At 47.6% G+C, this 27,818-nt stretch overlaps 2 protein-coding genes and 2 long non-coding RNA genes across 5 annotated transcripts; 2 read left to right on the top strand and 2 right to left on the bottom strand.

The window, feature by feature from the left end:
* Positions 1 to 422: 422 nt before the first annotated feature.
* Positions 423 to 4,121, top strand: Tuba1a (tubulin alpha 1a). The gene is made up of 4 exons (XM_052748886.1): positions 423 to 541; positions 2,185 to 2,407; positions 2,536 to 2,684; positions 2,937 to 4,121. Exons 1-4 carry the CDS (start codon positions 539 to 541, stop codon positions 3,915 to 3,917), a joined length of 1,356 nt encoding a protein of 451 aa, XP_052604846.1. The 5' UTR covers positions 423 to 538; the 3' UTR covers positions 3,918 to 4,121.
* A 5,965-nt stretch (positions 4,122 to 10,086) lies between these two features.
* On the bottom strand, positions 10,087 to 15,233 carry LOC128116339 (uncharacterized). The gene is made up of 3 exons (XR_008220433.1): positions 14,759 to 15,233; positions 14,412 to 14,631; positions 10,087 to 13,703 (listed from the first exon to the last, which is right to left on the bottom strand). It is a non-coding gene; the product is annotated as an uncharacterized LOC128116339 (long non-coding RNA).
* Positions 15,234 to 18,174: 2,941 nt separating this feature from the next.
* LOC128117061 (uncharacterized) lies at positions 18,175 to 23,977 on the bottom strand. Of its 2 annotated transcripts, XR_008220700.1 has the most exons (3): positions 23,810 to 23,977; positions 20,925 to 21,047; positions 18,175 to 18,332 (listed from the first exon to the last, which is right to left on the bottom strand). It is a non-coding gene; the product is annotated as an uncharacterized LOC128117061 (long non-coding RNA). The 2 variants fall into 2 exon arrangements; XR_008220699.1 differs by lacking the exon at positions 20,925 to 21,047.
* A 215-nt stretch (positions 23,978 to 24,192) lies between these two features.
* Tuba1b (tubulin alpha 1b) lies at positions 24,193 to 27,263 on the top strand. The gene is made up of 4 exons (XM_052748885.1): positions 24,193 to 24,327; positions 25,505 to 25,727; positions 25,853 to 26,001; positions 26,102 to 27,263. The coding sequence occupies exons 1-4, from the start codon at positions 24,325 to 24,327 to the stop codon at positions 27,080 to 27,082; spliced, it is 1,356 nt and encodes a 451-aa protein (XP_052604845.1). The 5' UTR covers positions 24,193 to 24,324; the 3' UTR covers positions 27,083 to 27,263.
* Positions 27,264 to 27,818: the final 555 nt, after the last annotated feature.

Raw genomic sequence — 27,818 nt, 5'->3', positions numbered from 1 at the left:
TGGAACCTGACGGAAGGATTCAAATTTAGTATACTATGAATGAAACGCTAGAATTTTCCCTAAAAAAAAACTCAACGTAAATTCTGTGATTAAGTGGTGGGGAAAACCTTAGATTATTTTAACTATAGCTTAAGGTTTAAGCCATGTGTAATCATCCAACCCCAATTTTCTTTCTTCCCTCCCCTCCCCAACCCCACCCCATAATGGATGCTCGGCTAGTCGCCTTTGCACAGCCTTTGTCTGAAGGATGCAAAGTCTACGGATGCTAGGGGGAAGGGGTGGGGGAGAGATTACCTCATACCATGTCGCTTGCACCAATCACCACTCTCCTGTCACGGCTTCTCTGGGCAGACAGAGGGGTCTGGACCAACAGGAAAAGGCCGTGGCCCATCCCCATGGTGACCGAGCTGTATATAAGGAGCTGCATCCGCCCATGTGCCGCAGGTTCTCTTACATCGACCGCCTAAGAGTCGCGCTGTAAGAAGCAACACCTCCTCCTCGCCTCCGCCATCCTCCCGGCAGCCGCGAAGCAGCAACCATGGTGAGCCAGCCTCCTCTGGCCCTCGGTAACGGGGTGGGGGAGCCAGTCGCCCGAGATCTGCCAGGAAAAGCCTAAGCCTTTTGTCATCCCTGCGGGGAAGGGTGGTCTCGATGCTTTGTTAGGTTGCGCTTTGCGTCGAGTCCGTAAGTCCGGCCGCCGCAGTGCGGGATACGGAAACGCCCAGACCCGGGGAAGAACAAAGGCGCCGGCCAGCGTCTGCTCGCACGGCCTGGGGCCGCGGGGCGGGGGCGCAGGGCGCGGGGGTCCGCTGCGGCGGGGGGAGCCGGAGGGCGAGCGGTGGGGCGAGCAGGCAGGGCGGCGGCCGGGCCGGCACTGCAGAAACGCCGCCCCACTTCTCCCGGAAAATGGCTAGTTTGCGTCGGATCCATGGCAGCCGGTGTCAGGGAGGCGCAGGGGCGGGGTTGTTTGTCTCCTGCTTCCGTGGCGCTTTGGGAGGGGTTCGCCCTCTCTCAACTTCCCTCGGGAGCGGTTTTGTACTTTTATTTTTTAAAAATTGGAGAAATGTAGTCTTACAAGAGGTTTTGTTTGCTTGAGTATCAAAAGGTACGATTTACTTAACGACGGGGACATCTCGCTGGGGGGAGGGGGGCTGGATGGTTGGCGAGGGACAAAGCCCACTTTGTGCAGCCGAGTACGCTGATTGTCAGAACCCAGGGAAACGCCCTTCCCCGACCCCCCCCCCCCTGCAGACAATGAAAGTTGTAGCCCTAAAGAATATCTCTATAGCATGAAATAATAGTAATATATTATGTGGTATGTAAAGATTCATCGAATAAAAATACCATTTTCTAGTTTTAAATGTTAATCTTTTTACTCAGGTTTTTATTGTTGGCGCTTGTTTCTAACTTAGCTTTAAGGGTATTTCGGTTCCATACAGTGGAAAAGATTCCGGAAAACCTTCAGAAAATAATGAAAATGCTGCAAAGAAAAAATCATAGCCTGTATCCAACTGTCTTTTGTTCTAATATATCTTCAATAATTCATTAATTCAGGCAAATGACCCAGGCAGGGTTAGGACACAGAAAGCAGTGAAGAGATCGTATAGACAGCTGCTGGAAATAGAGCTTTCTCTGTTAAATAATGTAACAAAGGGCACAGGCTAGCACCAGGCACAGCGAATGCGGCAATGCAGAAGTCACACTTTGTCAAGCCTCTAACCTCAGAGTACTGATGGATTGATTTTGCAGATACTCTGCAGAAGGGTGTGGCTCCTGGCCTCAGCCGCAGTACAGAGGTCCCTCTTGAAGTACCAGATCCTTATAGGATGAAACATTGGTCTTTCCTTACCAGGAAAAGAAGCCATTAAAGTAATAACAGACAATTAATTTCATTTTACAGAATCTGTGCTTTGAATATTTTTCAAATATGAAAGCTCTTCTGTTCAAGTATGGCTGTGGGAACAATGGGTTTGCACCATGTCTTAAACATGTATTAAGGTGACATTCTTCAGACCACACCCCTTTGCAGTATTTGTAGCAGGTCCTTATTCTTTCTGTTGTATGAGGATATGATCAAATAAATTTCAACAGTATTTGTATTATTAGAAACACTTTAGAAATCTATTAAAATCTAAAATAGAAATACAGCTTAATTTTATAAATTTTTTTTTCCCCTTTCCACAGCGTGAGTGCATCTCCATCCACGTTGGCCAGGCTGGTGTCCAGATCGGCAATGCCTGCTGGGAACTCTACTGCCTGGAACATGGCATCCAGCCTGACGGCCAGATGCCAAGTGACAAGACCATTGGGGGAGGAGATGACTCCTTCAACACCTTCTTCAGTGAGACAGGCGCTGGCAAGCATGTGCCCAGGGCCGTGTTCGTAGACCTGGAACCCACGGTTATAGGTAAGTGGACCAGGAGCTTCCCCGAGGCATCCTGTCCTGGTCACAGACTCAGTCTCTCTTCAGACACCGAACAGTGAGTGAGCATGTGCGGATTGTTGGTGGATGGCTGACCGCTTCTCCTTTTCCAGATGAAGTTCGCACTGGGACCTACCGCCAGCTCTTCCACCCTGAGCAGCTCATCACAGGCAAGGAAGATGCTGCCAATAACTATGCCCGGGGCCACTACACCATTGGCAAGGAGATCATTGACCTTGTCTTGGACCGAATCCGCAAGCTGGTAAATGCCATAGATGGGTACATTTAAAATGCATTGTGGGGGAGTGTTGGTACCTGCCAAAATATATAAAGTCTGTTCACTATATTAATTAATTAGACTTGTACACATGGTCTTTAGGTCCTAAGACAATTTTAAATACTAGTTCACTATTTTCTTTTAAGTAAATATGGTTCAGCATCTAAAGGAATTGCAAATAGTGCTGACGGTATATCTTGCCAATTCAACAATACATTTTCTTTTCTCTTCTTATAGGCTGACCAGTGCACAGGTCTTCAGGGCTTCTTGGTTTTCCACAGCTTTGGTGGGGGAACTGGCTCTGGGTTCACCTCCCTGCTCATGGAGAGGCTCTCTGTTGATTACGGAAAGAAGTCCAAGCTGGAGTTCTCCATCTACCCAGCCCCCCAGGTTTCCACTGCTGTGGTTGAGCCCTACAATTCCATCCTCACCACCCACACCACCCTGGAGCACTCTGATTGTGCCTTCATGGTAGACAATGAGGCCATCTATGACATCTGTCGTAGAAACCTCGACATTGAGCGCCCAACCTACACTAACCTAAATAGGTTGATAGGTCAAATTGTGTCTTCCATCACTGCTTCCCTCAGATTTGATGGGGCCCTGAATGTTGACCTGACAGAATTCCAGACCAACCTGGTGCCCTACCCTCGTATCCACTTCCCTCTGGCCACCTATGCCCCTGTCATCTCTGCTGAGAAAGCCTACCATGAGCAGCTTTCTGTAGCAGAGATCACCAATGCCTGCTTTGAGCCAGCCAACCAGATGGTGAAATGTGACCCTCGCCATGGTAAATATATGGCTTGCTGCCTGCTGTACCGTGGTGATGTGGTTCCCAAAGATGTCAATGCTGCCATTGCCACCATCAAGACCAAGCGTACCATCCAGTTTGTGGACTGGTGCCCCACTGGCTTCAAGGTTGGCATTAATTACCAGCCTCCCACTGTGGTACCTGGTGGAGACCTGGCCAAGGTCCAGAGGGCTGTGTGCATGCTGAGCAACACCACAGCCATCGCTGAGGCCTGGGCTCGCCTAGATCACAAGTTTGATCTGATGTATGCCAAGCGTGCCTTTGTGCACTGGTATGTGGGTGAGGGCATGGAGGAGGGGGAGTTCTCTGAGGCCCGTGAGGACATGGCTGCCCTGGAGAAAGATTATGAGGAAGTGGGTGTGGATTCTGTTGAAGGAGAGGGTGAGGAAGAAGGAGAAGAATACTAAATTAAATGTCATGAAGGTGCTGCTTTTACAGGGAAGTTATTCTGTTCCATCATAGAAGGTTGTGGTCTGATCAGTTAATTTGTATGTGGCAATGTGTGCTTTCATACAGTTACTGACTTATGCTTTAAACGTGAATGATTTGTCATAGACCCAAGCTGTCCATCTCACTGATGGGTTTTAAATAAAATATTCCCTGTCTTAAAAGTTGTCTTGTGTTTATATTTGGGTGTGTCCTAGTTTTCCTTCTTTTACTGAGATAAACCTCCTGAACAAAAGTAACTTGGGGATAAAAGGGTTTACTGTGTCTTACTGTCCATCATCAGGGGAAACTGAGGCAGAATCTGAAGCACAGGCAGTGAAGGAATGCTGCTTACTAGCACTCCATTGTTCTGCTTGCCCTTTTATGTGACCTGCTCAGGGCTGGCACTGCCCACAGCGCCACACCCATAGTAATCAAGAAGATGCCCCCGAAGACTTGCTTAACAAGCCCATCTGAGAGAGGCATTCTCTCTTCCCATGTGACTCCATATTGTGTGAAGTTGACAGATAAACACCACAGGGTATGAAAATCCAGGACTCAAGAAAGAATAATGAAGAACATAAAGATTTAGTGGTGTAGGCCTGCAGTATCAACATTTGGGAGGCAGAGGCAGGGGGACTAAATGGTCATCTACTGTATAACAAACTGCAGGCCAGCTTGAGCTACATGAGAGTTTAAAAATAAAAGGTTGGAAAATAAAAGGCATAAATACATAAAGATAACTTTTAAAAATAAGTGAGATATGGTGGTGTACGCCTTTAATCCCAACACTCAGGAGGCAGAAACTGATGGATCTCTGAGTTTGAGACCAGCTTAAGCTGCCTAGCAGGTTCCAGGCCATCCAGGGCTGCAGATAAGACCAGGCCACTAAATATTTAAATAGAACTGTTGCTGGTAGCTTATAAGTTCTCTTAACATAAAGTATATATGTAGGATTACCACTAGAAGGGAAAACAAAGGAAATGTCTAGTGGGGAACAGGTCAGTGAGGAGAACGAGAACAAAGTAGAGTCGTACATAAGGATGAAAATGCCGCCGGGCGGTGGTGGCGCACGCCTTTAATCCCAGCACTCGGGAGGCAGAGCCAGGCGGATCTCTGTGAGTTCGAGGCCAGTCTGGGCTACCAAGTGAGTTCCAGGAGAGGCGCAAAGCTACACAGAGAAACCCTGTCTCGAGAAAAAAAAAAAAAAAAAAAAAAAGTGAAAATGCCATCATACAGGCGGATCTCGGGAGTTCAAGGCCAACCTGGTCTACAAAGCAAGTCTCAGGACAGCCAGGGCTACACAGAGAAACCTTGCCTGGGGGCGGGGAGTGGGGTGGGGTGGGTTGGGGTGAGTTGAGAAGAAAAGAAAGAAAAGGAGGAAGAAGAAAGAAAAGAAGAAAGGGCATCATAAAGATTAAAGATTACAATAAAAAATAAAACACTTTTCAGTATTTACATTTTCACTTCACTAAAGTTTCTTAACCTGGCAGTTTGCTTTGCTTTGTCTTTTTATTTAATTTTATTTTGTATACATTGGTGTTTTGTCTGAAGATCTGTCTGTATGAGGGCATTAGATCCCCAGGAACAGAAGTACAGACAGCTGTAAGCTGCCACGTGGGTTCTGGGAATTGAACCCGGGTCCTCTTGGAAGAGCAGCCAGTGCTCTAAACTGCTGAGCCTTCTCTCCAGCTCCTGTTTTGTTTTTTCTATCAGGCCATTCTAGGTAGCACAGGCTGCCCTTGAACTCTAAGTACGGATGTCTCAGGCTCCCTAAAGCACTACCAAGCAGTAACTTTCTGAGTTGAAAGTCGCTAATGTACAGTCACAGTGTTTGGTTAACTGCTGGCCTTATGCCGCTAACAGATAAAATGGTGACTTTTGTAAATGTGTCCTGGGGTTTTAGAAGCTGCTTTCCAGGCTCTCTTTTCTAGGCTCCCCAGACTCCTCAGCACGTGTCTAGTGCCACATGCTCCCGCTGCCCAAATTTCCCAAAAGACGCCTGTTCTCCAAGCAAGTGCCTCCTACGTTTGACCTAGGTCTTTAATCTTTTTTGCTAAACCCATCTCTAGCTGAATGCCATGTTGAAACCCTAATGAATCTATTCAATCTAATGTTAATTAAATCTGAATAACTCTCTAAGGATATTCTTTTTGCAATATGAGCCAATAAATTCAAAGAAGAAAAGTACTGCAAACCTCAGGTAGCAGCATCACCACTCCCAAACAGCTGAGTTTAAAAATGACGAGGGGTTTTTGTTGTTGTTTTCTGTTTGTAGTTTTGGAGCCTGTCCTAGATCTCGCTCTGTAGACCAGGCTGGCCTCGAACTCACAGGATCCGCCTGGCTCTGCCTCCCAAGTGCTGGGATTGAAGGTGTGTACCACCACCGCCCGGCTCTGAAAATGACGTTTTATTTATGATGTGTGCATGGGGCTGTGCGGCACATGTCGCAGCAATGTGGAAGGCAGAGTTCTCCTCCACTGTGTGGTTCAGAAATTGACTCAGGTTGTTGGGCTTGGATAGACATCCTCACCTGCTGAGTCATCCTATCACACAGTCCTAGAAACAGTTTCAGACTAAGGATTTCTCCAAAAATTGAAACCTGTCACTCTAACTGGGCAGAAGAGCACTATGTCCTTAACACTATTACATTTCTTTCTGCTCTGAGATACTACTCAGTGGAAACAAATTGTATTTTTTGTATCAACTGCCTTCTTAATGTACTTTTACTCTGACCCATTGTCAACTAAGAGGGGTGTAAATGGTACTGTAGTTACTCAAATTCTCAGCTGTGTATTCACTGAAGAGCCCACAAAGCTCCAGTAGATAGCTGGGGTTTTGTTTTTTGTTTTTGGAGACAGGGTCTCACTATATAGCCCTAACTATCTTGAATCTCACTATGTAGACCAGGCTGGCTCCGAACTCACAGTTATCTGTCTGATTCTGCCTCCCCAGTACTGGGATTAAAGGCTTGGGCCACCATGCCCAGCCCAAAGGCTAGTACTGAACCCACAGTTATACAAATGGCCTTGGTTAAACTCAGTGAGTCATAAAATAAAACAGAAATGACAGGATGACATGAATGTAGGGGCCAGAGAGATGGCTTAGCAGGTCAAGTGTTTATCATCAAGTCGTCCTCAAGATCCATGTGGTGGAAGCAAAGAACTGACTTCTGAAAATTGTCCTCTGACTCCACACCTGCCCACATACATGCACACAAAATAATTAAAATGAAGTGCAGTGATGCTGGACATGGTTGCGCTCGCCTTTAATCCCAGCACTCCGGAGGCAGAGCCAGGCAGATCTCTGTGAGTTTGAGGCCAGCCAGAGCTACAGAGTGAATTCCAGGACAGCCAGGACTATGTAGAGAAATCCTGTGTCAACAAAACAAAACAAAATAAAAAATGAAGTACAATGAAAACAGGTTTGCCAAAGGAATGTAGGAAAGGGATTTGTAGCTCGGGAAGGGATTGAGGGGCGGGAGGGAGAGTAGAGAGGGAAGAGGATTAAAGTGATTAGACTGCATTATACACGAGTATGACATTGTCAGAGGACAAATCTCAGACACTTCTCAGAGAAGCCCATCCCCACACTCCTGGGAGCCTTACTCTCTCTCTCTCTGAGCACCCTGTATTGAAATCTGTTTAAAAATATGTCCCTTAGCCGGGCGGTGGTGGCGCACGCCTTTAATCCCAGCACTCGGGAGGCAGAGCCGGGCGGATCTCTGTGAGTTCGAGGCCAGCCTGGTCTCCAAAGCGAGTTCCAGGAAAGGCGCAAAGCTACACAGAGAAACCCTGTCTCGAAAAACCAAAAAAAATAAAAAAAAAAAAAAAAAAAAATAAAAATATGTCCCTTTAATAACTTCCAGTTCTGCTTTAAAAAATTTAATGTTGTTTTTTGCTTTGTTGTTGTTGCTTTTTTGAGACAGGGTCCCGCTATGCAGCTCTGGCTGGCCTGGAGCTTGCTGTGTAGACATACTGGTCTTCAACTCACAGAGATCCACCTGCCTCTGCCTCATGAGTGCTGGAATTAAAGGTGTGCGCCATCATGCCTGGTAAGAACAATTTTAATTAATAACAACCAAAAAGGGTTTTGTTTGTTTGTTTGTTTGTTTAAGCTGGGAATGGTGACACACATCTTTATCCCAGCACTTGTGAGGCAGGGGCATGTGGGTATCTGTGAGTTCAAGACCAGTGTGGTAAACAAAAACAAAACAATATCAACATGTAATAGTCACTGACTTTTGAGTTTAATATGTCAATAAAAATAATGTCGTAGCCTGGAGTGGTGGCACACACCTTTAGTCCCAGCACTCAGGAGGTAGAGGCAGGCAGATCTCTGAGTTCAAGGCCAGCCTGGTCTACGGAGTGAGTTCCAGGACAGCCTGGCCTACACAGAGAAACCCTGTCTTGAAAAATAAAGCAAACAGCAATGCTGTCTAAGAAGTAAGGCCGAAGTGAGTGGGGTAGTCTGTGCCTATACACAAGCAACTGTGTGTGCCTGCTACCAAGGAGACCAGAGCTGGAGTTAGGGGTGGTTGGGAGCCACCATGTAGGTACTGGGAACTGAACCCAGGTCCTCTGTTAGAGCAACAAGGGCTCTTAACCCTGAGTCATCATTACAGCTCATTCAAAAACTATTTATCTTATTTGTCTGTGTGTGCGTGCCTGGTGGATGTTCGTGTGCCACATGCATGCAGGAGCCTGGAGAGGTGAGAAGACCATATCAGATCCCCTGGGGCTGGGATTACAGATGTTTGTTAGCCATCGTGTGTGGGAGGCACACACACCTCTTAGAGCGGTAAATTCTAAACTGCTGAACCGTCTCTCTGAACCCTTTTAAACTTTAACTGTGATTTGTTTTGAGATCAGTTTCGTTCCTTAGGTCAGGTTGATCTAGAACTCACTATGTAGCTCAGGCTAGACTCTAACTTGAAGCAATCCTCTTACCCTCATTATCCTGCAATTAGTAGGCTAAAGTTCTTAGTAGACATATGATTACCGTACATACTTACTCGGAACAGTGTGATATTAAAAGTCAAAAGTAGGCTTTGAGGTGGTGGTGCACGCCATTAATCCCAGCACTTAGGAGGCAGAGGCATGGAGATCTTTGTGAATTCTGGTCTACAGAGCGAGATCCACAACAGCTAGGGGGGGAACAAAACAAAACCTGTCTTAAAAAACCAAAAACAACGACAACAACACACCAATAAATAAATAAATGAAAGTCAAAAGTAGAGCTGAAGGGTGTGGACAAAGTACTTGCTGTGCAAATATGAGGACTTGAATTCAGATCCTCATCAGCCATGTTAACAAAACAAAACTGAGTATAGTGGCACCTACCTGTAATCCCATTGGCTCCCTGAGGCTTCGTTGGTAACTAGTCAGTACAGCTGAGTCAACGACCTCCCGGTTCTGGAAGAAACCCTCAAAAACGAAGGTAAGAAATGCTAGCCATGGCTGTTGTGGGACATTTGTACACCGTGTGAAGACATATTGCTGTGATTGGTGTCATAAAAAGATGAACCTAGGCAGGAGGTATAGGTTGGACTTCCGGACAGAGAGAGAACTCTGGAAAGAAGAAAGGAGGAATCGCCAGCCAGACCCAGAGAAGAAACAGGAGGTGCAAGATGGAGGAGAGGCAAAGCCACACCACATAATATTGTAGTGGTATTCGCTCCGCCCATGGCCTTGGGCTATAGGGCCTGAAGGAAACAGTGCTTCTTACCTTTGTAAGTGACCTATTATAAGGGTAGGAGAAGGGTCACATGCCCTTTCTCCCCTACTCCTGCCATGGAGGTGGATTCACTTCTGGTCAGGTCAGAGGATGACTTCAGCCTTCTACTCCATTCTGTATTTCCTCAACTTATATCTTAATGAATCCGTAATACCCATTAAATAGACTCACGTGCACTGATCACCTTAGAATGTAGATTAAGCTGGGCGGTGGTGGCGCACGCCTTTAATCCCAGCACTCGGGAGGCAGAGCCAGGCGGATCTCTGTGAATTCGAGGCCAGCCTGGACTACCAAGTGAGTTCCAGGAGAGGCGCAAAGATACACAGAGAAACCCTGTCTCGAAAAACCAAAAAAAAAAAAAAAAAAAAAAAAAAGAATGTAGATTAATATAAATGGGTTAATTTGGGGCTGGAGAGATGGCTCAGAGGTTAAGAGCACTGGCTGCTCTTCCAGAGGTCCTGAGTTCAATTCCCAGCAACCACATGGTGGCTCACAACCATCTATAATGAGATCTGGCGCCCTCTTCTGGCCTGCAGACATACATGCAGGCAGAACATTGTATACTAAATAAATCTTTTTAAAAAAAAATGGGTTAATTTAAGTTATAAGAGTCAGTTGAGACAAGTCTAGGCTAAGGCCAAGCTTCCATAATTAATAATAAGTTTCCAGGTCATTATTTAGAGGCTGGCGGTCCCAGTGAGAAAGAAGTGCTACACATGGTGGTTGCACGCCTTTAGTCCCAGCACTCTGGACTCAGAGACAGGTGGATTGCTGTGAGCTCCAGGCCAGTCTGGGCTACAGATGAGATGCTGTCTTTTATTTATGTGTGTGTGTGTGTGTGTGTGTGTGTGTGTGTGTGTGTGTGTGTGTGTGTGTGTGTGTGATGTCATACAGAAGCCTGCAGAGCTCAGATCCCCTAGGACTGCAGTTATAGGTGGCTGTGAGCCACCGTGTGGGTTCTGGAAACCAAACCCAGGTCCTCTGTAGAACAGTAATTTCTCTCTGGCCCCATGAGACCTGTCTTACACACACACACACACACACACACACATAGGCAACACACATACATGTACACACACTAAAGAGCAATGAACAAAAGGGAGAGGGACAACCGTAGTGTGAGAAACTTCAGTCTGCAACTTGCCTTGCTGGCCACTCCCACATCCTCACTGTGGTTCCAGGGGTGAAGGAGTGCTGGGGGAGAGTGTAGCTTTTTTTTTTTTTTCTTCCTGAGACAGGGTTTCCCTGTGTAACAGCCCTGGCTGTCCTGGGAACTCTCTCTGTAGCCCAGGCTGGCCTCGAACTCAGAGATTCGCCTGCCTCTGTCTCCTGAGTGCTGGGATTAAAGACGTGCGCCACTACTGCTCCGTTTGGATGCTGCTGTTTTGATTTGGAATGTCTCCAAATGGTCTTGGGCCCTCAGTCCATGGTACAGGGAAACAGTACAAACTTAACAGGTCAAACTGAATAAGAGGTGGTTTTTTTTTTTTGAGATGGGGTTTCTCTGTGTAGCCCTGGCTGTCCTGGAACTCTCTTTGTAGACCAGACTAGTCTTGAACTCACGGAGATCTCCCTGTCTCTGCTTCCCAAGTGCTGGGATTAGAGGCATTAGCTGCCACTACCACCTAGCTGTTGTTTTTTTTTTTAGAACAAAACATTAGTGTGTATGTGTGTGTGCAAATGAGTGCAGTCATGGAGGCCAGAAGAGGTTGTCATAGTGTCATATCCTTTGCAGCCAGAGTTACAGATGATTGTGAGCTGCCTGGGGGAGCTGGGAATCAAACACAAGTCCTCTCCAAGAACAGCAAGAGTTATTAATCAGTGGGCTATCTCTCCAGTTCCCTCTTCCCAAATAAGAGGTTTTATTGGTTTCTTTTCTTTTCCTTGTCTCAAAAAAACAAAGTTGATTTTTGAATAGGAATGATCCCTGTAGGCTCATATATTTGAGAATGCTTGGTCATTACGGAATGGCACTACTTAAGAAGGATTAGGAGGTGTGGCCTTGTTGGACTAGGTGTGGCCCAGTTGGAGGAAGTGTGTCACTGGGGGTGGGCTTTGGGGTTTCAGAAGCCCAAGCCAGACCCAGTGCCTCCCTCTTCCTGTTGCCTGTGGGTCTGATGTAGAACTCTCATCTTCTCTGTGCGTGCTGCCATTCTTTCCATAATGCTGATAATAAACTGAACCTCTGAAACTGTAAACCAGCCCCGATGAAATGCTTTCCTTTATAAGAGTTGCAGTGGTCATGGTGTCTCTTCACAGCACTAGAACACTGACAAAAGACTTTTTTCCACCAAGAGGGTGCTAAAAGAAGGAGACTTTGCCCAACTGCTCCTAGCCAAAGCCAAAATGAAGACAGTGAAAGCAAGAGACAGTGCAGAAAGGCACCACAGTCACAAAGATCCTTACCTTCTGGAGGCTCACCTTCCGTGGCTTGAGAGACAGCCCAAGTGCCCTCACAAGAGCATCCCCAGAAAGACAAGCTTGACCACTACGTCATCATAAGTTCCCCTGACCACTCAGCCATAAAGAAGAGAGAAGGCAGCAGACTTGTGTTCTCTGTGGATGCACGGCCAACAGGCACCAGAGCAAAGGAGCTGTACAGAAAATCTACGACACTCGTGTAGCCTGAGCCAACACCCTGCTCAGGCCTGAGAGCATGCACATGTTCGGCTGGCTCCTGACTGGGATGCATGTTGCCAACAAAACTGAGATCATCTAAACCATAAACTAATAATAATAGTCATAAAAATACACACTTTTAAAAAAGCCTTTAATGCCAGCACTCGGGAGGCAGAGGTGGCTCTCTATGAACCAAGGACAGGTTGATTTACATAGTGAGACGGTCTCAAAAACCAACAAACAAGGGCTGGAGAGATGGCTCATCGGTTAAGAGTACTTGCTGCTCTTGTAGAGGAAGCAGGTTTGATTCTCATCACCCACATGATGGTTCAATCTGTAACTTCTGTTCTAGGGGGTCTGATACCCTCTTCTGACCCCCTTGAGGACCAAGCATGTACACTGCCTGATGACCTGAGTTCAATCCTCAGAACCCATGTAAAGGTGGAAGAAGAGGAGCAGCTTCATACAGTTGTCCTCTGACCACATGTGCCCACACACATACACCACGTCCACACACAATAATAATCAATTAGAAAAAATAAAACTAAATAGAAAAAGAAAACAAGCTAAATAGAAAGGTAGAATCTATTCTGCTCTCTTTGAATCCACACTACTTTGGAACATAGTGGTGTATACCTTTAATCCCAGCACTCTGAAAGCAGAGGCAGGAGAATCTCTGTGACCTGAGGCCAGCCTGATCTGTATCGCAAGTTCTCGGCCAGCCGGAGATACAGATTGAGACACTGTGTCAAAATCAAAGTAAATCCACTCGCCTTTATGATCGGCACTCTCCGCTCCCCAGGTGGTTCCAACATGCCAACCAAAGAGACAAAGAACAACGGGGAAAGCAGAGAAGAGAGATTTCAGGGATGCATCGGGAAGAAGGAACAGACTTTAGGTTCAAACAGAGGAAGAACTGTCGGGCTATGAGCAAAAAGTGTGATAAGGAAGCAGTCTTGAAGGTGTGGCCCCATCTGTATCACCTCAGCTCCAATCCAGGAGGGTGGCTGATAAAACTGTTAATCTGCATCACTGTTTTCCTGTTTCCCACAAGATGATTATTTCTGCTCCAGAGTGCAGCCTACCCTTATAAGTAATCGCCCTCATCTGTGTGTGTTGGGGGGAGGGTGGCGGGGCTGGGGGACAAGGGCTGGGGGCTGGGGTCGGCTGATGGTTTACTTCTGGAATCCAAAGAGACTGCAGGTTTAAGACAAGGACTTACCTTTGTGCCATCGGCTTTGTGGCCCAAGTGAAGAGTCAATAGTTTGTAACAAAAGTAGCTTCTGTTACAATTCCCCTTGTGTTTGAACAGTCCTCAGTCTTGAGGGAACTGGGATATCTGCTAATCTGGCTCTCTAGGTTCCTTGGCCTGGTGATAAACTAGTCCACAAAAAGGGGACAGGCCACAGAGGCTGAAGCACATAAGCAAATAAAAAAAAAAATCTAATTAGAGGCAGTAGAAACATCAAAAGAATTTTATTGTCCAATTTTGTATGTTAGAAGTTTAGATACAACCAGGCGTGGTGGCATTCACCTTTAATCCCAGCACTTGGGAGGCAGCAGCAGACAGATCTCTGGGTTTGAGGACCACCAAAAATAAAAGAAAGAAAGAAAAAAAAGCCTAGTTGCTTTAGACAGGGAGCATAAGATTCTAGTTTTGTATCAGTGTAAAACAACACAAAAACAACCCAGAGCTCCCACCTCAAAGAGAGTAAGAGTTTATTCTGGAGCCAAATACGGTCCACCATTGCACCGGAATATGGATTCAGGTTACCCCAAATACCACGTTCTAATACGGTAACAGTTTTCATCAAATTTTTATAGTAACACAGCCAAGAAAGCCACAAATTAAGATACTCTCAGCCGGGTGGTGGTGGCACATGCCTTTAATCCCAGCACTTGGGAGGCAGAAGTGGGTGGATCTCTGAGTTCGAGGCTAGCCTGGTCCACAGAGAGAGTTCCAGGAAAGCTAAGGCTACACTGAGAGACCCTGTCTGAAGGAAAAAAAAAAGAAGAAAAAGTCCCTGTAATAAAAGTAATCCCAACATCTGTATGGGGCCATCTTTCGCAGGCATTTAGGGTTGTCACTAATGGCTGATGCCCCAAGGTGTGTGACTCACCCAAGTTGTAAGTGGAGTTTTAGAGCAGAAACCTCATCCAGCAGCTCTAACAAGTCAGGCGCGCCCACTCATCCCAGTGTAACAATTAAGGCAGTAAATAATGGTGTAAGGCAGGGAAGGAGATTTCATCACTCTCAGGGAAAGGAACACATATAGAGTGAGTCCATAGCTCCAAGTTCATCTTCAGGGTATGGACAGAAGCTTTGCTTTAAGCAGAGATCTGGGGCAGGAACAAAGAGATACACAGAATTAAGAGTACTGCTCAGGAGTGGCCCTGTTTATCACTGTCTCAGCTCCAGTCCTGAAAGGCAGTTGGTAAACTGCTAACCTGATCTTTTGTTGCTAACCTGTGAATCCTGGGTTTCTATGCGCAGATGACCTCTGCACCAGCATGCAGCATTGGACTGGTGGAGGGGGTCCGTCTTCAAAGGCTTGCTTTCTTCTTCCTGGAACCCAAGGTGACTGCAGGTGTAGGACAATGACCTGTCGCTGTGCCTTTATCCTTGAGTCAATATTCTTTAGCAAAAGCAGCTTCGAAGTGCTTGCTGCACGTGACTTAGCGGCAGAAGAGTGTGTGTGCCAGAACCGGGTCAAGCCCTTAAGAAGCCTGGTAGCTTTGTTCTCATTCTTTTAAAGGCAAGTCACCCTACAAAAAAGCCCCAGCTAGATTAACAATGGATAAAAGAACATGTGGAGAGAAAGAAAGGTCATGTGGACAAGCACTGTGTCTCGTCCAACAGAAAACAAAAGGCCAAGATATCTGCCACTCTAGACGTCCCAGTTGGACGAAGCTGCTGAGTAAGCCAGATGACACCACACGGAACCAAGAGAAATAACACATACTTGTTCTTTCTATAAATAATTGTTTTTTTTTTTTTTTTGGTTTTTCGAGACAGGGTTTCTCTGTAGCTTTGCGCCTTTCCTGGGACTCACTTGGTAGCCCAGGCTGGCCTCGAACTCACAGAGATCCGCCTGGCTCTGCCTCCCGAGTGCTGGGATTAAAGGCGTGCGCCACCACCGCCCGGCTAAATAATTGTTTTAAGTTGGTAAGTTTTGAGGTGATTGGTTACATATAAAGACTAGGTAGCTGAAAGGGTTTACACTCACGTGGAGAGAACTGGTCCCATAGATTCTCATTTCTCACTAACTTAGATGAAAATGATTTAGAAAACAACTCTTGCAGGGTGGTGGTGGTACACATGCCTTTAATCCCAGCATTTGGGAGGCAGAGACGGGTGTATCTATGTGAGTTTGAGGCCAGCCTAGTCTACAAAGTTCCAGGACAGCCAAGGTTGTTACACAGAGAACCCCTGTCTCCAAACATTCCCACCCACCCCCAAAAAAACCCTCTTAAACAATGAACATCTCTCTCTTTTTGTTTTTGTTTTTCAAGACAGGGTTTCTCTGTGTAGCCCTGGCTGTCCTGGATTTCACCCTGTAGACCAGGCTGGCCTCCAACTCACAGAGATCTGCCTGTCTCTATCTTCCAAGTGCTGCAATTAAAGGCACATGCCGCCACCAGCTTTTTTTAGTTTAGTTTATTTTTTTTTGAACAATGCTTTATTTATGTTTGTGTTTGTTTTGAACATTTTTTGCTCAGTTTTTGTTTTGCATAGATCTCAGGCTAGGGTGTAGGAGAAGATGCCTTTAATCTTTAATCCCAGAAATTGAGAGGTTGAAGCAGGTAGATCTCTGAGTTTGAGGCTAGCCTGGTCTACATAGCGAGTTCTAGGACAGTCAGGGCTATAGAGAGAAACCTTGTTTCAAAACAAACAAACAAACAAACACATCTGTGCAGTTCTGGCTGGCTAAAAACTCACTATGTAACCGATCTGGCCTTGAACTAATATCCATTCTCCTATTTCTGCTTTCTCAAGTGCTGACGTGACAGGTACATGGCACAATGAACTATCGCCAAATACCTAAACAAACTGTTTTATTTTCTTCTGTAATGAGGAATTCAGAGGTAGGTAGTCTGTGGCAACACAGTGTTATGAAAATATTTTTCTTTTTATGTTATGTGCATTGATGTTTTGCTATGGGTGTCGGGTCCCCTGGAACTGGAATTACAGACAGTTGTGAGCTGCCATGTGGATGCTGGGAATTGAACCCAGGTCCTCTGCAAGAACAGTCAGTGTTCTTAACCACTGAACTATCTCTCCAGCCCCCCCCATGAAAATCTCTCTTATATTCTAAAAGAGTGGAACTTTTGCTGGACCTCACAACCAGAGTTAGTAACACACCCTGAGTCGGTCACTTAAAAACTTAAGCTTGATATCCTGCTGTGAACTCGGCTTGTTTGTTTAAACTGCCTTTAAGAGAACAGTGTAACAATCGAACTTTCTTGTTTTGGATTTTCCATATAATCATTTTTTTTTTTTTTTTTTTTTTTTTTTGGTTTTTCGAGACAGGGTTTCTCTGTGTAGCTTTGCGCCTTTCCTGGAACTCACTTGGTAGTCCAGGCTGGCCTCGAACTCACAGAGATCCGCCTGGCTCTGCCTCCCGAGTGCTGGGATTAAAGGCGTGCGCCACCACCGCCCGGCCATATAATCATTTTTTATAACCTAAATCTTCAGTTATATACTCTTCCATGCCCCTGACCCATGGGTAATGCACATGTGTGTGCTGGTGTGTGTATGTGTGTGTGTTATGCTAATAAATGCTGAAAACAGCAAATGGGCAGATGTTGTGGAATATTTGTTTACACTGTGTGAAGATGTGTCACTGTGATTAACAAAGAGCTGAGTGGCCAATAGCTAGGCAGGGGAGAACAGGCAGGACTTTGGAGGAGAGAGAAGAACTGGAAGAGGAATGTAGGCACACGGAGGACACCAGTGAGATTCGGAACAAGCCAGACATACAGAATGGGAAAAAGGTAAAAAGCTACGTGGCAAAGTGTAGATTAATAAAAGCAGGGTAATTAAGTTATAAATTGGGGCCGGGCAGTGGTGGCGTACGCCTTTAATCCCAGCACTCGGGAGGCAGAGCCAGGCGGATCTCTGTGAGTTTGAGGCCAGCCTGGTCTACAAAGTGAGTTCCAGGGAAGGCGCAAAGCTTCACAGAGAAACCCTGTCTCGAAACCCCCCCCCAAAAAAAGTTATAAGTTGGGAACAAGTCTAAGCTAAAGGCCAAGCATTTATAATTAACAATAAATCTGTGTCATTATTCATGGACTGGCGGTCCAGAGAAAGACTGGCTGCAAGCAGAAAGCAACTTTATTTATTGTTTTTCCAGACAGGGTTTCTCTGTGTAGCCCTGGCTGTTCTGGAACTCACTCTGTAGACCAGGCTGGCCTTGAACTCAAGAGCTCCGCCTGCCTCTGCCGCCTGAGTGCTGGGATTAAACGTGTGAGCCATCCCCCACCCTCCCACCCCACCAGGCTAGAAAGCAAACTTTATTAACAAACATCCATCACAAATGCTGAAGCAGCATTTGGATACTGCTTGACAGCGTTTATCTGGGTCAGTGACTTTATTCCTGTAACACTCTAGACTTCTGTGAAGTGTCCTTCATTCCTTCCCCATGTCTGTGCTGGTCAATAGAGGAAGCAAAGCCCTTTGTTAGGAATACACACACCAGGGCACACAGACACAGGGACAGACCCCAGCAGCATTTGGGCTAGCACAGCTTAAGACTCACACGACAGATGAAGGACAATGGAAGACACAAGAAGAGTAGTGAAGTTCAAATCCGGGCTCACGCTGGGTTAAACAACACAAAGGGGAAATGCTTTCATCTCCTTCCTTAATGAGACTCAGACACATTATTGGTGACTCAGAGTTTATTATTAATGTGTTCAAACTAATGAAGCGGTCCCAGGCTCCTATAGCTCCGCAATGTCACAGGGACCTAGATTCCATTTTCCTCCATCCGTACCTTATGACACAGTGTTTATCATGATGGCTGCCATTGCCCCACAATCTAGGCAAGAAAAAAGAGGAGAGATGTATGTGTTAGAAACGTTTTTCCTTTTTGTTGTTTGTTTTTGAAATAGGGTCTCATTATGTAGCCCTGGCTGTCCTGGAACTCACTCTGTAGACCAGACTGGCCTAGAACTCAGAGATCCACCTGCCTCTGCCTCCCGAGTGATAGGATTAAACGTATGTGCCACCACACCCATCCTCTACCTTTCTTTTTACTTATTTTTTTACATTCTGTGAATGCATGTGTCCCTGGTGTGTATACCCATGGATGCAGGTGCCCTGGAGGTCAGAGGCATTGGATTCCCTGGAGCTGAGTTAACAGACAATTGTGAGGCACCTGGTAGAGGTGGGGGAACCCAACTCAGGTTTTCTTAACCACTGAGCCACCTCTCTAGCCCTACCACCTGAGGTTTTTAGGCAAGGTCTCTCACTGAACCTAGAGCTCGTAGACGCAGCTAGTATGGCTACTCAGAGAGCACCAGGGATACTTCTCGCCCATTTCCTGCTTCCGACCCTGCCAGGCCTAGCTTTTATGTGGTTACTGGGCACCAAACTTATGTCCTCACGATTGTGCAGCAGATTCTGCCTGCTGAGCCATTTCCTGGGCCAGTGCATTTTACTTCAACTATATTTTATTTTTTAAACATTTATTTAGAATGTGTGTGTGTTGGGGGGTGCACATGCAAAGTGTGCAAGGGAACTCCATGGATGCAGTTTTTGTGGGACTTTCTCCTATACTGGGGTGACCTTTTCAGTGATGCAACTGCATCAGTCCATCAATGTTTGGAGTGCCTAGCAGATGTAGCTCATGGCAGCCAGGAAGTGAAAGAGAGGAAGACAATGGGTCATATCCTAGTGTCCACTTCAAAGATATGCCCCCAATGACTGATATTTCCTTCCTCTAGTTCCTACCACCTAAAAGTTCCACTACTGCCCAATGGTGCACTGCTAGGAATCATGCCTTCAGCACAGGGGTGTCTGGGGGACATTCAAGCCTAAGCCACGGTAAGCATCTATGATGACCTTTTCCCCATTCTTTCCAGCTGAGAGAAAGGTACTCAGTGCTCGTTCCCAGGGGTAAATAAGAGCAAACCCTTCCTCTCCCAACACTTGCCTTCCTAGCCTCCTCCTTCAGAATTGAACATGGCTTTGAACAATGGGATATAAAAAACGAGTCATGGGGGCAGGGTTTCTGATAATGTTTTCCCTCCCTGATAGTGATGCTCCTGTAAGGACCACCACCCCCATTCATTTTGAGAAACAGGTGCTCACTGTGTTGCCAAGGCTGGTCTCAAACTTATTATCTTCCTGCTGCAGCCTTCTAAGAAACCGAGATTAAAAGTGTGTAGCTAGCCCCTCCCACTTGAGGTACTCACTTGGCCAGGGATGACTCAGCCAGACATAAGGGAGGCAGTGGTGGCACTGCTCTGTCTTACGTTACCCCTTCTGTTCTACCAGTGGATCATGATGCTGTGCCTGAGTGATTTCAGTAGTATGACAAGGAGGACATGCTCCCTCTTCCTGTCAAAGAGAAGGGTTTTGGAGGGAGAAGTCTGATAAAGGATGCAGTTTCCATGTATTTATGTATTTGCGTGTTTTATCTGCATGACTGTTTCTGTACCACGAGTACGCCTGATGCTCTTGGACGTCCGAGGGCACCAGATCTCCTGGAACTAGAGTTGCAGATGATTGTGAGCCACTATGTAAACGCTGGGAACTGAGCCTGGGTCCTCTGCAAGAGCAACAAGTGCTCTTAACCACTAAGCCAAATCTCCAGCCCCAGCAGGTTTTTGTTGTTTTTTGAGATAAGTTTCTCTGCGTAGTCCTGGCTGTCCTGGAACTTGCTCTATAGACCGGACGGCCTCAAACTCATAGAGATCTGCCTGCCTCTGCCTCCTAAGTGTTGTGCCACCACTGCCCAAATAGCGCCAGCAGTTTTTTGTTTGTTTGTTTGGTTGGTTTTTTTTTTTTGTTTTTTCGAGACAGGATTTCTCTGTATTGCTTTGGTGCCTTTCCTGGAACTCGCTCTGTAGACCAGGCTGGCCTCAAACTCAGAGATCTGCCTGGCTCTGCCTCCCGAGTGCTGGGATTAAAGGTGTGCGCCACCACCACCTAGCCTAGCCCCAGCAGTTTTAATATATAATTGTGCATGTGAAAATAAAAGTATTAGTTCTTTTAGTTTCAAAAAAAAAAAAAAAAGATCATTTAATCCCAGCATTTAAGAGACAAAGGCTCGGAGATCTCTGGGTTTGAGGCCAGCCAGGCCTATAGAGTGAGTTCTAGAACAGTCAGAACTACACAGAGAAAACCTGTCTTGAAAACCAAAAACCAAAAACTAAACCAAGTTACCTCAGGGGCTGAAGATATTTCTCAGTCAGTAGAGTGCTTCTTGCCCTAGCAAGTGTAGGCCCTGGTTCAATCCTCAGCACCGTGGTGGTCTACACCTGTAATCTTATCAATCAAAAGGTGGAGGCAGGATGACTGGCAGTTAGTATTATCCTTGGCTGTGCAGGGAATTTGAGGCCAGACTGGGCTAGAGACCTTGTTTCCAAAAATGAAAGTTAAAGAAGCCGGAAATGCTAGCTCATACCTGTAATCCCAATACTTGAAAGTTTCGGGTAGAGGAATGTCAACAGTTTAGGGCCAGCCTGGGCCATACAGTGAGTTCTTGTGGTAAAGCACTTGCCTAGCATGCATCAATTCTTGACCACCCCTGATGAAAGAAGAGGAAGAAGAGAAATGAGGGGAAACGAGGCAGCCAGGGGTGGGTCAGGCGGAGCCAGGCGGATCTCTGTGAGTTCGAGGTCAGCTTGGAATACAGAGTGAGTTCCAGGAGGCACAAAGCTACACAGAGAAACCCTGACTTGAAAAACCAAAAAAAAAAAAAAAAAAAAAAAAAAAGATAGACAAATTCATGCTCAGGATTACAAACATACATAACACAGGACTATAGAAAATGGAGAAAACCCTGAGTGAATCTGTGCTAATGACATGCGTACGGCCAAGTCAAGGACTACAGAGCCTCAGATCTATGGAATAATGGCAAAGCCTTCACCCTGGAGTGAGGTCCAGAGGCAAAGCAAAGTCCTCCTCAGAGGACCCGGTCCCAGTGTTGACTGTGTGTGCAGAAAACGTCCAGCATAGCTTCTTCCACCCTGATATTTATGTCCTGAAGACTGCTCCCCTACAGACACTGCTCCCATGAGATCAGCTAAGCCCGTTTCCTGGATTCAGCTGGACACCACAGGCCCTGCCCCCATGTCCTCTGTACTTAGTAACCCCACTTCTCTGTTCAACTCTACATAATAAACACGCTTAGCTTCCAGAGGCTGCCGTCTCTCTATAAGAGCCCACACCACCCAGTCACAGCTTCTTGTCTATGTATGTCTTGTCTTCATTCCCTCTCCGCCCCCGTCAGGTCTGAGCCTGGGGCCATGTTGGATGTGGCACAGGGTGCTCAACAGCATCTGCTGCCAAACCTAACCTGAGTTAGATCCCTGGGCCCTACAAGGTAGAGGAGACAGCGGTTCCTGCAAATTGTCCTAGGACCTCCATATGTGCTCTGCGGCACACACCACACATGCACAGACAAATAAATGTAATAGAAAGTTGTTTAAAAAGTTTGTCTTCGAGCCAGGCGGTGGTGGTGCACGCCTTTAGTCCCAGCACTTGGGAGGCAGAGGCAGGTGAATCTTTGTGAGTTTGAGGCCAGCCTGGGCTACAGAGTGAGATCCAGGACAGCCAGGGCTACACAGAGAAACACTGTCTCCAAAAACAACAAGTTTGTGTTGGTTAAGATGGTTCAGAGGGTCAAGCATTTGCTACAGAATTCTGATGACCTGATTCCTGGGACACAGAACTGTGGAAAGAGAGAACTGTCTCCCAAAAGTTGTCCTCTATCCTCCACACGTGGCAGCTGCGCATGCCCTGCCTGTTGTGGAATATTACTTTAACTATGTAACGGTGTGTTATATTTGTTTATGCTGAGGAATATTACTTTAACTATGTAACGGTGTGTTACATTTGTTTATTGCTACATTTGTTCAATTATGTAAAGATGTGATGCTGTTTTACTTTGCCCATCTAAAGCACCTGATTGTTCCAATAAAAAGCTGAACGGCCAATAGCTAGGCAGGGAGAATAAATAGGAGGAGAGAGGAGAGAGAAGAAGGGAGGAGGGTGGAGAAAGAGAGGGGGCCGTCCAGGGCCAGCCAGACACAGAGTAGGACATACAGAAGGGGAGAAAGGTAAAAAACCCTAAGGCAAATCGTAGATGAAAAGAAACAGGCTAATTTAAGTTATAAGAGCTAGTGGGACAAGATTAAGGCTGAGCATCACCTACATGGGCACATGGGTGAACACATGTGTAGGAGCATGCATGTGATCAAGTTTTAGGGTTTTTTGGTTTTGTTTTAAATTTATCACATTTACATATTTATGGGTGGGTATATTTTGTTCCCCCCTTATTTGCTTTTGATACATGGTTTCACTGACCTGGAATTAGCCCAGAAAGGCCAGCCTGGCTAGCCACTAAGCTTCAGGGGTCTGCCAGTTCTGCAGCACAGGCAGTACAAGCAGAAGCCACCATGACGGGTTTTTTTTTTCTCTCCCTCGGGTTCTGGAGAATCAAACTCAGGTCCTAACTGAGCGATTTCCTCAGCCCAGATCACCTCTTTTAAACAATGTAACTCCAAAGGCCCCAGAAATTACCTACATACTTGCTGCCGAAGCACGTCGGGGCCTTCCTCTTCTAACACTAGCCACCTCAGATCAGGTGTCTGCTCTTTCTCCTAATTAACTAGCTGAGGCATTCCTTCACTGGGACTCTTGGAATTCGCCTGGGCTGCACTGTGTCAAGAATCCCGGGGCACCTGACTAAGAGGCGCCTGAGGCTCTGAAAGGGGGAGTTGTCGGGCCTGCAAAGGCTGTGTTCCCGGCTGCCACTGCCAGGAAGACATTTTGAATAGTTTAGTAATTGCAATCTGTTCTGTGAGGGCGATTTTAAAGCCACATGTTAGCCCTAACCACGTTATGAATTCCTATGGTCAGTAGTAGTTTATTGATTATAATCTGGTCATCATAGCACTCAACACAACGCCAAGCAATCCTTTAAGAAAATTTGTATAGCACAAGAAATCCTCGCTCTATATTCGGTGAGACGTTTTCCTTCTAGTTCCTCACTCCTTCAAATTTAGCTACCATTTGAAATGTTTTAAAAATCTTTTGAAAGAGCCCTTATTTAGGGCTTCTCCATCAAGTTGGTAACTTAAGGCTAAAGATGGGGCCTAGCCGGTCCTTATTTTAACATTTGGATGATTCAAGCTGCTTCCAGCACTTGGCTACCTTTAGTTTCGAGAACGAGCCATTACAATATACCAAGTATTGCTGTTGGGCTTTATAAAGGGCTCGCACAGTAGCAGGTAAGTAGGGAATGCACAGCCTTTAAAGGAAGCGAGGAGAAAAGGCAAAACTCACGCATCCCGTGTGGCCACACGAATGCAATGGGCTGAGCTATCCGGACCACACGTTTCTGCATTTTTAGGGTGCTTCACCTTTAACATCTGCGGACCTCTCAAGTCCGGGGTTCGCCTAGATCGCAAGTGCAGCCTGCCCGGGCTCCCGGGCCCTTTCCCCTGCCGCAGCGCCCGCCCGCCCCTGCTCCCGCTCCCGCTCCGCATTGCAGCGGCGCGCCCCAGTCCGCAGCCCCGGCGCGCGCGCGCCCCGGCGGCGGCCCCGCCCCGCGGGGAGGAGACTGCGAGCCGAGCCCGCCTCTGCGGCGCTCAGGCCGGGCGCCCATTGGACGCGGCTGGCCGGGGGAGGGACCGTGGCCACCCGGCCGCGCCCGCCCCGCCCCGGCGGCTACTTAAGAGGCGCCGGAGCCGCCGCCTCTGCCTCATTGCGTTACTTACCTCGACTCTTAGCTGTCGGGAACGGTAACCGGGACCCGGTGTTCTGCTTCTGTCACCCTCGCCTTCTAACCCGTAGCTACCATGGTGAGTGCATCGGGTGTGGTGGGGAGGGGAGCGGGAGGAGGGCACGGGAGGGCGGCTCGCTGGGGGACCCCGGGGCCCAGGCGTGTGCGAGCCGGAGAGCGTGGGGCCCAGGCTGCCGGGCGACGCCGGGGTCTGGCGTGGGGGAAGGGGCTCCCCCGGGTCCTCCCGGACTCCGGTCTGCATCCGTCCACGCCCTGCGCAGGACCTGCAGCATGGCGCTTTCCGACCACAGCCTTCCCGCCCGCGGGCCCTTCCCCCATCCTCCCCTTCGCGCTCTGCTTTTCGGGCGCGAGCACAGAGCCTTTCCCCGCCCTCACTTCCTCTTTAGCGCGGAAAAGGCGGGGGCGGGAAGGCGCCGCGGACAAAGGACGCATGCGCGACCGTTAGGTTCCCGCCTGTGAGCGGCGGGAACCGCCTCTGCAGTGTGCGCGTGCGCGCTGCGGCACTGCGGGTTTCCTTCGTTTAGGGTGTGTCTCCTTGGACCTGTGTATTTGGGGGGGGGCGGAGGGACAAACCCGGGCCCTCGCGTTCTAAGCCAGCTCCCTGCTACCGAGGTGCAAACAACCTCAGCCTCGACCTTCCTTTTGCTTTTAATGAAAGGAATGAGGAATATGGGGAAGGTTTCCTCAACTGTATTCCACAATACGCAACTTAACCAACAGCATGGAGTCGCAACTGTCTCGAGTTGGGAATTTATGTGGGGCCAGGTGGCGACATTGAAGGGTTTTCAGGGAAACAGAAATCGGATCTGGGCGGTTGATAATCTCCTGCTGGACCGGAACAGATGTGGAAGAGCTGAGCTCGGTGCCTACCAGCAGCATCCCGGGCGCCTGGGTGCATGCTCTCATAATGGCTCGTTTGTCTCGTGCGGCAGAGCCCTGCCCCTTGTCCCTGCTGCAGCGAGACATCTCCTCTCACTGCGCAGCCACCTGCTTCCTCTGCCCAGAGTTGTCCGGAAATCTGGACACAAAGCAGAAGTAGAACTCTGAGGACGGAGGGTATCTTTGTTTTCAAAAGGAGGAAGAATGACTAAGAACTCCTAGGTGTGAAAAAGAGAGATTGGCTTTTTTTTAATGCTTGCGAGTTTTAAGGATTTGTCACGTTGTGCCTATGAGCTAGAACCCCAGCTGCTTTGGGCATTGCTAATTTTCCCCCCCACCTTTCTCTCATTCCACAGCGTGAGTGCATCTCCATCCACGTTGGCCAGGCTGGTGTCCAGATCGGCAATGCCTGCTGGGAACTCTACTGCCTGGAACATGGCATCCAGCCTGACGGCCAGATGCCAAGTGACAAGACCATTGGGGGAGGAGATGACTCCTTCAACACCTTCTTCAGTGAGACAGGCGCTGGCAAGCATGTGCCCAGGGCCGTGTTCGTAGACCTGGAACCCACGGTTATAGGTAAGTGGACCAGGAGCTTCCCCGAGGCATCCTGTCCTGGTCACAGACTCAGTCTCTCTTCAGACACCGAACAGTGAGTGAGCATGTGCGGATTGTTGGATGGCTGACCGCTTCTCCTTTTCCAGATGAAGTTCGCACTGGGACCTACCGCCAGCTCTTCCACCCTGAGCAGCTCATCACAGGCAAGGAAGATGCTGCCAATAACTATGCCCGGGGCCACTACACCATTGGCAAGGAGATCATTGACCTTGTCTTGGACCGAATCCGCAAGCTGGTAAATGCCATAGATGGGTACATTTAAAATGCAGTGAGAGGGTTCTGGTGTTGAGTGTGCTTGCCAATACAACAATACATTTTCTTTTCTCTTCTTACAGGCTGACCAGTGCACAGGTCTTCAGGGCTTCTTGGTTTTCCACAGCTTTGGTGGGGGTACTGGCTCTGGGTTCACCTCCCTGCTGATGGAGAGGCTCTCTGTTGATTACGGAAAGAAGTCCAAGCTGGAGTTCTCCATCTACCCAGCCCCCCAGGTTTCCACTGCTGTGGTTGAGCCCTACAATTCCATCCTCACCACCCACACCACCCTGGAGCACTCTGATTGTGCCTTCATGGTAGACAACGAGGCCATCTATGACATCTGTCGTAGAAACCTCGACATTGAGCGCCCAACCTACACTAACCTTAACCGCCTTATTAGCCAGATTGTGTCTTCCATCACTGCTTCCCTCAGATTTGATGGGGCCCTGAATGTTGACCTGACAGAATTCCAGACCAACCTGGTGCCCTACCCTCGTATCCACTTCCCTCTGGCCACCTATGCCCCTGTCATCTCTGCTGAGAAAGCCTACCATGAGCAGCTTTCTGTAGCAGAGATCACCAATGCCTGCTTTGAACCAGCCAACCAGATGGTGAAATGTGACCCTCGCCATGGTAAATACATGGCTTGCTGCCTGCTGTACCGTGGTGATGTGGTTCCCAAAGATGTCAATGCTGCTATTGCCACCATCAAGACCAAGCGCAGTATCCAGTTTGTAGATTGGTGCCCCACTGGCTTCAAGGTTGGCATTAATTACCAGCCTCCCACTGTGGTACCTGGTGGAGACCTGGCCAAGGTCCAGAGGGCTGTGTGCATGCTGAGCAACACCACAGCCATCGCTGAGGCCTGGGCTCGCCTAGATCACAAGTTTGATCTGATGTATGCCAAGCGTGCCTTTGTGCACTGGTATGTGGGTGAGGGCATGGAGGAGGGGGAGTTCTCTGAGGCCCGTGAGGACATGGCTGCCCTGGAGAAGGATTATGAGGAAGTTGGTGTGGATTCTGTTGAAGGAGAGGGTGAGGAAGAAGGAGAGGAATACTAATCCATCCTGTAAACCCCTGGATCATGTCAAACTCCCAGAACTTCAACCTTAGCTGACAGGCAGCACTGATGCTTCTGATTGTGTTACCTTTCAATTCTGTGATCATGTCTTCTCCATGTGTCCCTGTATGTGTTTTCCATGATGTCTCAAAGTAAAAGCTTTAAGAAAATTGGTTTCTGTATACTTTTTTTGTTTGGTTTGAGTATCCTGTGTCCCACACTAGCCTCTACCTAATCCTGCAATCTTGATGCCCTGGAGTAGTAATAGGCCACCACTCGGGTGATTCGGTGCTGCTTGTATGCTAGGGGAGCACTGGCCAGTGAACAGCATTCCCTACCTTTTGTGCTATTATAAAGTCGTGATGCTTGGGAAAGTCCACAGGACATGTGACCCAGACCCCACACTACCAAAATGTCAAATGATCCTTTGCTGGCTCAGTGCATACCTTTAATACCTGCACTTAGGATGAAAAAACAGTTACGGGCCAGCCAGAGCTACACAGTACTGGGAGGTGTGTGTATTGAAAATTTTGAGGGTGATGGGACAGCTCTGTTTTTGGATTATGATGTGCGGAACAACTTAAGACGTGTTCAATGCTTGGGCCAAAGTCTCCCACCAAGAAAGAGCCAAAGAATACATTGTCCAGTCTACTGGTAAGGGTTGCGTTGCAGGTAGTGGGAACATTTGTCAGTGTTAGGACTCAATTTACACCACTAAGCATGAGGATATTTGGACT

This window comes from Peromyscus californicus, unplaced genomic scaffold (assembly GCF_007827085.1).
Source record: "Peromyscus californicus insignis strain IS unplaced genomic scaffold, ASM782708v3 Scaffold_20__1_contigs__length_68692818, whole genome shotgun sequence".
Classification (NCBI taxonomy): Eukaryota; Metazoa; Chordata; class Mammalia; order Rodentia; family Cricetidae; genus Peromyscus; species Peromyscus californicus.
Note: the sequence above shows the minus strand (reverse complement) of the source record. Positions and strands in the feature narration are given on the sequence as shown.